The following is a 14,762-nucleotide window of genomic DNA, read 5'->3' as shown; positions in this document are numbered from 1 at the left end:
ATCATGAATAAATTTGCTTATGTACATTTGATAAACAAGCATTCAGCTCCACAATGTAAATAGAATCTGTGGTTAAACCACTGTACTCTCTCTGCGTAATGGACAGAAATAGATTCTCTTCATAAAAGTATATACAGTCAAAACTAACCATGCTGTTCTTAGGTTTCTGCTGCAGAGAGAGCTCTGTATTTTAACCACAAGGTTTATTTACACAGTGGGAGAAAATGTATATTTATTAAATGTACATATGTAGAGTGTGCAGTTCAGAAGCTTGCTTTGCAATCTTGTGGTTTCAGGTTCAATCCCACTGTGCAGCACCTTAGGGTAAGTGTTTTTACTATAGCCCTGGGCTAACCAATACCTAAGGAATGAATTTGGTTGACAGAAACTGCGTGTCAGCCTGCAATATACATATAATTATAATAAGGGCTTAGAAATAAATTTTCTAGCCTATATGCTGAGAAATAGATGCTAAATTATCTCACCATTCAAAGAAGTCACAAACACATGTGTTGAATTCGAAGCAACAAGCCAATAGAAATTTTTTATAAGATAGATAGTTCTATATTAGCTAATTTCTGGGTTTGCCCAAAGGCTCTCTCGTCTTATATGAATAATTATAATAAAGACTTAGAAATAAATTTTGTAGCCTATAGCTAATTTCTGGGTCTGCCCAAAGGCTCTGCCATCTTCAACAGAAACATACTATAGAAATAAATGAAATATTTATATATACTCACAGGAAGTATATATAAATATTTCATTTATTTCTAAAGTATGTTTCTGCTGAAGATGGGAGAGCCTTTGGGCAGACCCAGAAATTTGCTATAGGCTACAAAATTTATTTCTAAGTCTTTAGTATAATTATTCATATAATTTTCACTTTAATTGGTTTCATTTTATATGCTGGCCACTGTTGAAATTAAAAAAAAAAGTTTTATCCTCTATTATATATATGTACATACATAAATATTTATATAAATATTTCATTTCATGTTGCTCTGCAATCATTTTGACATCTGACATGTAGCACCCATTGCACCTGTGCAGGTAATATCTATATTTTGCTACACTGCTTAAATTTACATTATTCGATGACCATAATGCATATGCTTACAATGCCGCTAACACCTGCTCCTACCTCCAGTAGTGGCAACAATCTTAACATGCTTGACTGTTTGAATGATGTCAGGTTGGGAGTGAAAACAGGTAAAGCATGCCTAAAAAATGAATACAACCTCCCTCTTCTTTTCAGGTGCTGAATAACATCTCTCCTCTCCACGCCTCACCTCACATTCCTTTCCCAGTTTCCAGAGTTGGCACTGTCAATGTAGGCACACTGAGAGGCAGGTCTAGTGAGATTGTAGAGATGCTTGAAAGGAGACGGGTTGATGTATGCTGCATACAAGAGGTAAGATGGAGGGGAGCTTCAGCTAGGGTCCCCACTGGCAAGGCACATAGGTATAAAGTATTCTGACAAGGTAACATGAATGGAGTAGGGAGAATAGGCATACTCTTTGTGGAGAAATGGGTGGATAAGGTCATAGAGGTTGTCAGGGTATGCAATAGAGTGCTTAAGCTTAGGCTGGTCCCGCAGAACAGCACAGCACAATTATCTCTGCCTACGCCCCACAAGCAGGGTTACCAAATAATTAGAAGGACCATTTTTATGATACCCTTCTACAGGCTACCTCAAAGACGAGTGGCAATAGCCTCATCTTTGCAACTGGACATTTTAATGGGCTTGTTGGATGGAAATCCAGTATCTTCACTGGTGTACATAGAAGCCATGGTATTGGTTCCCGGAACGATGAGGGAACTAGGCTACTGGAGTTCTGTGATGCATGTAACCTTTTAATCTGCAACACTAAGTTCAGGGAGCCAGACAGCCACCTGATAATCTATCAATCAGGTGACTCTGCTAGCCAGATTGATTTCATCCTCACCAGACAGTGGGACATAGGGTTGCTCTAAAATACAAAGACCCTCCCAGGTAAAGAATGCACCCCCTAGCATAGACTAGTCATTAGTGACTTTTGACTCAAGACCAGAAGGATGCCAAGAAGCAGACCAATCCAGAAGAGAAGGATTTAGAAGCTAAAGAACCCTTCACATGGTCAGAGATTTAGGGACATCCTCATCAAGAAATCTGATGAGAGGGATGAGGAGCTACAGACCTCAGACATAGAAGATAGCTGGAAATTCTTATGGGACAGCTTACTGAGTGCCACAAACCAAGTCTGTGGATGGTGCAAAGTCCCTTCCAGACCTAGAGTAACGTGGTGGTGGAATAATATGGGAGACAAAACAATCAGAGCAAAGAAACAGGCCAAGAAAGCCTGGAAGGGTGGGGCAGCACGGAACCGTACCAGATAGCCAAAAGGGAGGCTGGGCAAAGCAGGAAAGTTTACCAATGTCCAGTGACGCGAGAACCAAAGAACCGAAGTATTCTGGATTGCAAGACAGTGTGTGAGAGAAAATTGTGATGTCACAGGAGAGAAATGTGATCGCATGGATGATGGTGCACTTACTTTTAATGATTTGGAAAAAAAAAAGAGGCTTGGAGAAGCCATTATGAAAGACTGCTGAAAGTGGAAAATGAATGGGAGGAGGAGAGCCTGCCAAATGTTGATCCAGTAGAGAGACCAGCTATTCGAATAGACAGCACCCTGGTAAATAAAGCAATTAAGGATATGAAGCCAAGAAAAGCCTCTGGCCCATCAGAAATCACTGCTGAGATGCTTAAAATATCTGGGTGGTGTGGGCTATGGCCTAGTTACTAGGATTGTAAACCAGTCGCTTTGTCTCTGTGAGGCTCAATGCTCCAATAGTGCTCTTTACGTGCCACTGGCATGGGTGCCAGTTACGTGATACCAACATCAGTGATGACAATTTCACTTGGCTTGATGGGTCTTCTCAAGCACAGCATGCTGCCAAAGGTCTCGGTCAGAAGATCTAATACTTTGTGCTTTGTTTCCTGTTTCAAATGGAAAGTAGAGGTTTGAAATATTAGGCTCTTTGTAACTCTTTGTAGCAATTAATGCGCCTGAACTTTCTATGAAGGCTTCTATAAACTTATCATTTTCAACACAGATTATCATCAGTTACATTATATTCTGCATTTTTACAATATTAAAAATTTATTTTGTAGTTCTGTCAGTTTGTGATTAGAAGAGGGAAGTAGGAAGGCTGGAAGCACTGAGTCTTGGAATCCATGATAAAAAATATGTATATATATTATGCATAATACTAAGGGTAATAGGATACACAGACACACATATGTGCATACACACATATGTGCATGTGCACACACACACACACACACACTCAAACATTTGTACAAATACAGATGTATGTGCATATACATACGTACATAAACAAATATATGCCTGTGTGTGCACATATATGTGTGTGTGTGTATAGATAGATGGATGGATGGATGGGTGGGTGGACGGACGGATGGACAGGCAGGCAGGCAGGTAGGTAGGTAGGTAGGTAAAGACAACTGAAGCTATGGTAGTGAAAGTGAAATTAGTTGAACTATTTTTTACTTGCAGAGAATCAACTTTAAATGATAAATGAATATTTAGATTAATATTAAATTGTTTAAAACCTTGTCAACTCCAATAAAAAGAGAACTGAGAAATGGTTCTTCATTAAATTTATAATTTGATTTTTTTTTTTTTTTTTTTTTTTGCATTGGTAAAATCTGAGATTTTATTTGTTGAAATAATTTGGAAGACATTTAACATTGGGTGTGAAATAAGAAGAGTATGAATGAAGGTGTATAAAGTATTAAGATCTTAAACACAAAAATGAAAGCTGCAATTTGACACAAATGAGTTATTTATCATATGATATGTGTTTTTTTTTAAAATACATATATATTTAAAAAATATGTCTACATGTATTTTTATGTAACAGAATACAATGGTTTTGTAAATTTGGGGCTTTTGTATGTTGTTGAAGCTAGTTACTTCTGTTTTCATTAACCAGCTGATAGTGAAGAAAGAGTGGAACCTACTTCGTCCATTGTTATGGCTAAGTCAGCAGGAAGTGGATATTTGATTATTGATCTTTGTAGGCCCTTTAAGAATGAGATGATGGACATGGTTTGTGCTTAGCTTGAACATTTGCAAGTTGACTTGGGCAACAAAAGTATGGGTGAGAAGAGACTTTCACTACATTATAGAGATGGAGGAATGGGAATAATGGTTAGTTTAGGTTCTTGGATTGAGGCTTAAATATATGCTTCTATTGAAAAAAACTGTAGGAATTTTGTTGTGGATGGAGTATTTCAATACCATATTAAATAGCTCAGGTGACTATGTATGGTGCATTACTGAATTCAAGAAAACCTGCCCACTGCATCAGAATTATTATCCTAAAACCAAGCTACCTCATAAAAAACATTGGTGCTGGTGCTTGTGCCATGTAAAACGCACCCAGTACACTCTGTAAAATGGTTAGCATTATGAAGGGCATCCAGCTGTGGAAACCAAACCAAAATGAACTATGGACCTTGGTACAGCCAGTGGTTTTGCTAGTTCTTGTCAAGCCGCAGAGCACATGCCAGCATGGAAAATGCACATTAAATGATGATGAAGATATATATATATATATATACATATATCATGTGTGTGTGTGTGTGTGTATGTATGTATGTGTATATATATATATATATATATATGTATGTGTCATCATTGTTTAACATCCATTTTCCGTGCAAGCACGGGTTGGATGGTTTGACCAGGGTCTGGGAAGCCAGGAGGCTGCACCAGGCTCCAGTCTGATCTGGCAGTGTTTCTATAGCTGGATGCCCTTCTTAACGCCAACCACTCCGTGAGTGCATATGTCTGTATATGTGTGTATATATATATATATATATATATATATATATATATGTATATATGTATGTGTATATATATATGCATATATATAAATGTATGTATATCCATGTGGCATCACATAGAAGTACCCATGAGGCATCATGTAAAAGCACCCTGCACACTCTGTAAAGTGGTTGGCATTAGGAAGGGCATCCAGCCATAGAAACCATGCCAAATCAGACTGGAGCCTGGTGCATCCGGCCAACTTGCCAGCTCTGGTCACACTATCCAACCTATGCCAGCATTGGACAATGGACATTAAACGATGCTGATGATGATATAGATAGACAGACAGACAGATAAATAGATTGATTATTCCTGGCAAAATAATTTCTGCTAAGACAATTGACTATATTATTTTCCCAAGTAACCAAGTGAATTGATAGCAACAGTGATATCAACTGGGAATCATGTACAGAAGCATTGCATTGTGTTATTAAATATATTAGCTGAAGATTTTCAAGTGCTTCTGGATGAGAAACTAAAGGTTTAACATGCGTACACATTTTTCTGACTTGAATCCAATTAAAATTCAAGTCAGGTCTTGGTTTCTCAGTCCTCCTTTACCAATGACTTACACAGGATCTTGGTCTCTTTGAATCTTGTTATTGCTGATAAATGTTTTACTGACCTAAACTCTTAAAGCTACCATAACTGCATAAAACTAGTTACTTTCTATGAGTCATGCTATTACTGCTGGCTGTTATTTTACTAATAATAGATTGATCAATGGGAAAGGTTATACATACATACAAATATATATATATGTATACATACATACACATATATATATGTATACATACATTCACACACACACACACACATATATATATATATATATATATATATATATATATATATATGCAACACCCCTATCTATCGAACCAATTATTAGTATGTTAAAAATATTCATAAATTTTAAAATCCAATTAACTTAAATTAATCAGTTTTCTGAAAACAACATTATCACCTAATTATTGTAAAATATTATTTCATATTAAATGTACTGCTTTTTGTTTCCTCTCAAGTTTCCATTGGTCTATGGGATATATTACTTACATTTCATTCATTGGTCAGTAACATTGAAAAATCAATGTAAATTTTTAAAATAGATTTCACTTCTATTCTCATATATTTCTAGCTGCCCAATTCCAACTCTTTCTTTTTTTTTTTTTTCCTCTGGCTCAATTTTGCTTCAACAAATATAAGCAGAGCAAATTTCTTTTAGTTTTACTAGGCTTCAGTTGAGACATTGTAAATTAATTTTTTTTTTCCATAGCACTGTGATAGTATTAGAAATTTAAAACTTATTTGTTGATATTTTCCTTATAAATATTTCTGCACTGAATGAAGTGGGAGTTGAGATTCAGATAAAATTAATCTTGGTCTTGATGTGCATATGTATGTGTGTGTATGTATGTATATATATATGGATGTATGTATGTATGGTGTATGTATGTATGTATAAGTGAGTGTATAGTCTTCTTTAACTTATTTAACTAGACTATGATATGATAAAAAATCTTATTTTTAGGTATTTGTATATATCTGTACATGTACAGATATATACATGTATATATCTGTTCCTGTACAGATATATACATATATGCATACATATATATGTATATATATATGTATATATGTATGTACATATGTAAGTATATATGTACATACAGATGTACATACACATATACATACATATATGCATACATAAGTATATATGTACATATGTAAGTATGTATATGCATGTGGATTTATAACTGTCTGCCTGTCTTTCCATCTGTATGCATGTAACTAACTAATTATTCATATATGTATGCATTGAGTTTGTGTCCATGAATGTAGTCTGTCATTACATTCATACACTCATGTATATCGCTTATAAATGTGTGCTTGTATTTATGAACATATCAGTGTTTCATGTCTCAATTGTTTGCAAGCATCTGTTTATAAGAGTTTATATTGAATATTTCTTATATTTAACATTATTGTATACACACACACATATTACATTTAGCTCTCTGAGTTATGAATCAGTATAAATGTACTGTGTGTGCATAGAAGAGGGTAAATGGTGGAGAGATGGATCACTTTCCATACTATATATAAAAATAGCAAAAATCCATTATGCATATAATCTAGGAATTGTGTATTTGTTACCTTAAACAAAGAATATCTTGGTATATTTACTGATTTTGGTTTTTCTATTTCTTTTAGCAATATCTGGATTCCATTTCTCCTTGTTCTGTTAATCAATATCTAAAATAAAGCTTACAATAAAATTCTTGTTATTATTGATAATATTTCTGTCATCATATAGAGTAATCTAAATTCTCCATTAGTTCTAAATTTTCAATTGGAATATCAACTTCTCGTATGTTGGGCGATATATGAATGCCACAATTTCCCATTTTCATGTATGTATGTATATATATATATACAGTTGAAACACTCCTGTCACAACCTGGGACCTTGAAGACTGCTTTAATGCAAGAAAGTATACTAGTCCGTTAATATTTTATATTCAATATTTCATCTATTCAATCAATACATCATTTCATTTTACTATATATATATTATTTATACTATATATTCTATATTCTACATTAATATTATAAAGAATATAAATAAAATATAAAAAACAAGAGTTGGAATTTCTTTGAATAATATATATCCCTTTATACACAATCGTACCTTATATATATATATATATATATATATATATATATAATATATATATATATATATATATATATATACACACATAATGCTTTTAATGTGGAAACGTACATATTTACATACAAAATGACAGGATATCTGTACACCAGCTTCTTTTCAGGATTTATTCAACAGCTTGCAGAAAACTTCTAGAAAAATAGCTGATCTAGTCCTTTTGATTCTTTGAGATAAGAAAGTAACAGTGCAATTGTGATATTGGACAGTTCAACTGACTATGATAAAGTAGTTAAAGATTATTACAGTGTTAAATTAAATGGTACAAATTCTATTACATATACAATGACTGTTAAATGAAGTGAATTATTGCAGCAGAGAAGTTAATATCTCAATAACAAGTTATCAAGTGTTAAGACATTATTATTCATTTATTTATTCTAGTCGATGAGAATTGTTGAAGACAAGAATGTAGTACACTGAAAACCTTTGCATAGTACTGAATGCTTGTTTAACATTTCCAGTTGCTTGAAGGTACTCACATCTTTGATAAAATTTACAGTAACATTGATTTAAGACTCTAACTTTGTTTCGATTCTGTTATTCACTTTGGCATATTAACCTGTTAGGTACAGATTATTGAAACAATGCATGAGTAGAAATAAGGCCATTCAACAAAATGCAACAAACAAAAGTTTCAACTTAGACAAGATTTGAAATGATAAATCAAATTAGAGAAATAAAGTTTCACTGTTAAGAAAGTCTTCATAGAAACAAAACCCTGTTTCTGTACGAATTACATAAAAGAAAATGGATTTAAGAAGCTGAATACTGTAAATTCTGTTTAGTCCTTTGATAACAATCTACGTGTGGTTTATCTCAGGTTATTTTCACCCTTTTGATACCAGCCTGCCTGAGACTCCTCTGGTTCCATGATCCAAGCTTCCTGTTTTAAAGTGATACAAATTAAAACCTTCCATAAAATTTTTATGTCAGTTTGTGTTCCAAATGCCAGCTTAATTAATAACAAAGTTATTTTACCAAAGTCTTTGTTTCCAAATCAAATGAAACAAAGGCAGTGTATTTCAACAGAAATATGGTAAAAACAGGGTTAATGAGTTTATATGTAAATTTAAGGCATTTATCAAAATTCTATGTAAAATCTTTTATTCAAAACTCTAGCGTAATAATGAAGTAGTGGTTTTAAATAAATACTTATAAATTTTTCAAAATTAAATAAATACTTATAAATTGTTCAAAATTAATTGAAACACATGGGCAGAATATTTTACTAGAAATATAGCCATGAAAAGGTAAAAGGAAACAAAAACTAATTAATTATATTTGAAAGGGCGACAAGCACTTGATTTCTATTTACTAATGTTGCATTATGTCTATTGAAAGGACATTTAAGTCCCAATGGCCAAATCTATCTAGTTCTAACTTATTTATTCTTTATTTTATATTGTAATTAGTGAACACTACTATGCTGGTTACTGATTTCCAATGAGCAAGGCACTAATTAAAAAATTTTCTGACAATGACGCAGGTGTGATAGTGCAGTAAGAAGTTTGCTTCCCAACCATATGGTTTTGGGGTTCTGTGCCATTGTATGGCACCTTGGGTGAGTGTCTTCTTCTATAGTCCTGGATCAACAAAGGCCTTCTGAGTGGATTTGGTTGATGGAAACTAAAAGAAGTCAGTCATATATGTATATAAATACGTGTGTGTGTATCTTATATATAAATGGCAATTTCTGTCTGTCAGTTTGTCTGCCTGTCTGTTACTATCTTGCTGCCCAAACCAGGGAAGCAATCTTCACCAAACTTTGTATACATGTTGAACTAACATCCAGTTCAATTATAGGTTAATTGGATTTCAATAAAAATCAATAATGGACTGAGTACAGGAGTTGGGCTATTACATGATAAAGTGAGAGGGAAGCAAAAGTGTTAGGTTCAGGGAACTGTGATATAATGAGTGTTTTTAGCTTTTTGAAAGCAAGTAGGTGGTGGGTGGGGGAAGGGACATTGAGTGTTTCTTTAAGAAAAATTAAACTTTAAAAAAATATATATTTCTCAGATTCGTAATCTCTGTATTTTTCTACGTGGATAAAAAAAAAAATCATAAAAAAGTTATAAATGAAGAAATTGCAGTGGGGACGGGGGGGGGGCGAGGAAACTAAAATTTTGTAAAACGTGATTTCTGGGTAAAATCGTATTAACCTCCTTTCATATGGTGATCCTTCTTAAGAACAGAAAGCACTTTCATGCAAACCCATGCAGATTGTACCCTCTCCTCTTCACTTTTAAACAAACAATAACTTCCATTATGCCAGTAATCCAGTTCACTATATATCAGCTGTGCTGATTCTGCCCATAAAGGAACAAATAATACAATATGGCTATAGGTCATAACACCAGGGCAACAGCAGGATGCATTGCAAGTATGTGTGTGTGTGTGTATGTAGCTGTTCTTGTCCATATGCATTACATGGCCATACAAGTATGTGTATGTGCAGGCATGGCTGTGTGGTAAGAAGCTTGCTTCCCAACTATAGTCCCAGGTTCAATCCCACTGCATGGCACATTGGGCAAGTGTTTCCCACTATAGCCCCAAGATAACTCAAGCTTTGTTAGTGGATTTGGGAGACGGAAACAGAAAGAAGCCTGTTGTGTGTGTGTGTGTGTGTGTGTGCATGTGTGTGTATGTGTGTGTGTATGTGTGTGTGTCTTTTTGTTTGTTCCCTATCACCACTTGGCAACCCCATGATTTAGAGGTTCAACAAAAGAGACTGATAGAATAAGAGTTAGACCTAAAAATATGTACTGAAGTTGATTTGTTCAATGAAGCCCTTCAAAGCAGTGCTCCAGCATAGTCACAGCCCATGCTGGTGCACTTCTAAAATGACTAGAACAAGTAACAGAAAAAATAAAAGAGATATATATATATAGTAACAATAAAGGGTGAAATTAATTAATTTGGAATAATTATTAATTACACCAAGTAGATTTCGGCATGTAAAAGCCTCATTCGAGGAAAATTTAAGTAATACTAAGCAATTAAGGGTTTAGCAACGAATTGCCTCACCACACACCGAATTTAGAAATAGCAGTCAAAGAGTTATAGTTATAGTCAAAGTTATAGCTATTCTTTCTACTAAAAGGGAGATCTCAGTAAAAACACAGCACTTGAAAGGTGCTGTGTTTCAAGTGCTGTGTTTTTACTGAGATCTCCCTTTTAGTAGAAAGAATAGCTATAACTCTTTGACTGCTATTTCTAAATTCGGTGTGTGGTGAGGCAATTCGTTGCTAAACCCTTAATTGCTTAGTATTACTATATATATATATATATATATATATATATATATATTAATTAAAAAATTTTAGGGTAGCAAAAAATTCTAGAAGAATTCTCCTCTACCAGCGGTCAAGTGAGAAAGAAAAAATAGTCAATAGACTATATAATATACATTCAAACATATAAGGGACGGCCATAATAGGACATCCGACTCACTAGAAAGAGCCGCCAAACTCCAAACCACTAATAGTTGTAATTCTGAAATGGAAAGAGAAATAAAAACGTTTACCCTTTCCTTTCTGGACTATGCATAGTTTCGGCAATCTTAGGTAAATAAATTAATTTAATTAATTCATTTACCACTGGCGTTGCCTCGTCAGCAGAAAAGCCAAGGACTAACATATATCCACGAGGTGATGATAAACATGCCTCGAGTCTATATGCTATAAATTTTCAAAATCCACCACGGATGTCCTAGTATGGCCGTCCCTTATATGTTTAAATGTATATATATATATATATATATATATACATACACATATATACATAAGCTTAGAGCTTATAAGTGATCTCTAACAATGGGGCATATAAGCCCTCGACGAAAAATGTAGGTTTTCCAGTATGTGTGGGATTTGAACCCACATCTTTTTGTTTTCATGATAAGTGTGCTAACATTTTACACATCTCATGCATATGGGAAAAATCTACTTTTTCCCCGTCGAGGCCATATATGCCCCATTATTAGATTATTTTCTTTAGCCATTGCACGATGATCGCTTATACGCTTTAAGCTTATAAATACTATTGTTATTATTTACAGAATTGTAAAAATCGATGTTGTTTACCAAAAACCATTGCATATATATATATTTGTATATATGTGTGTGTGTAGCTGTAAGAACTTCGCCCAGGTGTTACTCGTCACAACGTCTTGACCTAACGGCCCTTAATGTTTGTCTTCGTTGATTGTTTACCCTGTACGTCCATTCTGTCGTTGTTTGTTCGTTCAAAGCTCAAACTCTTCATGAATTTTATATTTTTAAAATTTCTGGATGCTGCTCTCTTATGAAGTTTCCCTATATTGTCGTTAAAAGCATGAAATAGAAGTAATAAACAGTCCGACAACTGATGAGGAATTATCTTCCTTTGGTATTTTGTCCTGTACTTTTCTCTCGTGTATTTACGTATCTTTTACTCGCTGGTGATGCACTGTACACAATGTGTATTTCTCATTTTATATATATATAGTGTGTGTGTGTGTATCAGATACCAGTCTTTGTCTTTTGTTTTTCTGTAAATTTCAACTATATATATATATGTGTGTGTGTGTGTATAGACACACACACGTACAACTAATTGTCATCATTGTTTAACCTAAGACTAGCTCTTATAAAGTAGACCAAAATACAATGATGTTCCTCTGTCTTCAGGATTATATTCCCATTTTTTGGCTGCTATTTATAGAATATCTCATGATGCCAAATTATCTCTTGTTAGGGATACTACTAGTATAATTTAATATATATGCTGTGGAATAGCCAAGTATTTTATTGACCTTTTAGTCTTGGAGGAGAATCTATGAAAACGTGTATTGCAAATGTGAAAATGATAATTACTGTCTTTATTTAAAAACTTTGTCGCAAAGCTTTTACTTAGATTCGAACCATCTTGCTCAGCTTCCTGGTTTAGAATCACAGCCTAACAATATTTCCATAAAAGGCAAGACCAGGTATGAATAATTGTTTTACCATACAAAGGTATGAATGTGTAGTGGATGCGTGGATGTATTAATAAATACATAAGTGCTTTGTAATAAATTAAAGATTTATTATCACTACATCAATTTGTAAGCAATGTTACACATCGCTTGTACAAAATGCATATTAAATAGTGGTTGCAAATAATACATATTAAAGGAATGCATAATACAGGATACACATTAAAGCAGAATATGTTTGATGGTGTGTGTGTGTGTGTGTGTGTGTGTGTAAATCATGCAGTACAGAGTCACCTTTCTGAATATTCTTTCGTCGTCCTCATAAATGCGTGACGTTCTCTTAAACGTTGGTTCGGCTTCTCTCCAGATACCTATTTCTCCGTTCTATTTATAACATCTCAAATAGCCAGAAAAATAGATATACCGCAAGAGTGTTATTGCGTACAGTAGGTCGCTGGTCGTCCTGTTAAACTTCGCCTGACCTGCTCGGGTCAGAGGTCGAAGGGAGACGATCCATCATTTTTTTGTCAGAACAAAGAGATTCTGATTTCGCGCCTTTTTGTGCATTGGTATTTTACGACCAATGATTCTTGGGTCTGATTTCGAATCCAAGCTTTGAGAAGGAAGTGCTAATTCTTACACTACCCCCCTTCTAGTGAGAAAGCCACAGAGATCGAACGATATTGGAAATGTATTATTATTATTATTTTTATTATTATTTTTTTTTTTTGATTGTGTGCATGTAGAAAAAAAATTTTTTTACACATTGAACGATAAAAATATGGATGAAAGGTTTACAATTTGTATGTGCTATATGGTGGACAATATGTATATGTGCCCAGGCAGAATTATGTTGGCGCGTTGAAAGAGATGTGCGTCTATTGATTACTCGACCTACTAGAGGTCTAATAGAGACAAGGTATCTTTCAGTGGCGAAAAAAAAAATCGAGTGATAGCACGCATGAGAACAAGATTTGTAAATGTGTGTGGATATACAGTTAGCAAAAAAATATATTTATGAGAATGCAAACATTTTGAAGAGAAAACAAAAAATATGTACATGCAAAAATGAAAGAAATGTTCATCGGCAAAGTTCGATTTTGAAATGTTCCGTAAAAGTTCATACAGACAGTTTTTGTTTTCATTTTTTTTTTCTTTACGTACACAAATGTTCTTTGATTTCTCTGGGTGGGTGATGCAGTTATGTGTTCATTAGGAAGATGGATACGTTAGGAGTTCAGAACTTACCCGAAAAACTTGCACAAACCTTGCTGGCCATCGAACTGTTCTTCCTGATTTGGTGTGTCGGGGTTGTGCAGCATCTGTGGTGTTCGCTGGAGTTGCCGAGTCTGTTTGAGGAAAAGAGGGGACTGAATGTAAGTCCTCCTCGATGAAAGCTTTTTTTAAACGATCAATCGAGACCGTATTTCGTTTACCTCCAATATCGAGGACGAAATACTTGGGTTCTCTTTTGATGACCTTGTAGGGCCCGGAATATGGTGGTCGAAGTTGAGAGGGTATCCCATCATTCCTCACGAAGACATGAGTCCATGTGTTGATATCTTTTGGGACACGTGAAACGACGTTCTGTTGTCTGGGGCCTGAGGGTGATACTTGCGACATGGATGTTCGTAATCGGTGCACATATTGTTGTGGGTCAGGGAAGTTTTGTGAAACAGGTTCGATCATCTGCCCAGGTAAGGTGAGTGTTGTGCCATAAACGAGTTCGGCCGGAGTATATCCCAGTTCTTCCTTAATCGTGGATCGAATTCCAAGGAGGATGAGAGGGAGATGTTCCAACCAGTGAGGACTGTCTGGAGCTGCTTTTATAGATGCCTTGAGTTGGCGGTGAAAGCGTTCCACCATGCCATTTGCTGCAGGGTGGTAAGCTGTAGTGCGGGTGTGTTTACACCCGAGGAGACGAGTCAGCTCGGTGAAAAGGTGGGAATCGAACTGACGTCCTCGTCGGTGGTAATTGTTGCGGGTGTGCCAAAACGCGAAACCCATTGTGATATCAGCGTTTTAGCGACCGTTTCTGCTGATATATCAGATAGGGGCCAGGCTTCGGGCCATCGCGAGAACCTATCTACGCAAGTTAGCAAATATGAATAGTTCTGCGAAGGTGGCAGGGGTCCAACGATATCAATGTGAACGTGCTGAAATCGTGCATCGGGCTGCGAAAA

At 35.0% G+C, this 14,762-nt stretch overlaps 1 protein-coding gene across 1 annotated transcript in view; it reads right to left on the bottom strand.

Annotated features, from left to right (window-relative positions):
• The window catches only part of LOC118762691, a 53,163-nt gene extending 38,718 nt beyond the window's left edge, over positions 1 to 14,445 (bottom strand). The window contains exon 1 of the mRNA XM_036501669.1: positions 13,828 to 14,445. Coding sequence (XP_036357562.1) covers positions 13,828 to 14,445 — 618 coding nt within the window. The remainder of the gene's footprint in view (positions 1 to 13,827) is intronic.
• Between the last annotated feature and the right edge of the window lie 317 nt (positions 14,446 to 14,762).

This window comes from Octopus sinensis, linkage group LG3 (assembly GCF_006345805.1).
Source record: "Octopus sinensis linkage group LG3, ASM634580v1, whole genome shotgun sequence".
Classification (NCBI taxonomy): domain Eukaryota; kingdom Metazoa; phylum Mollusca; class Cephalopoda; order Octopoda; family Octopodidae; genus Octopus; species Octopus sinensis.
The sequence above is the reverse complement of the archived record's forward strand: the minus strand, read 5'-3'. Positions and strand labels throughout refer to the sequence as shown.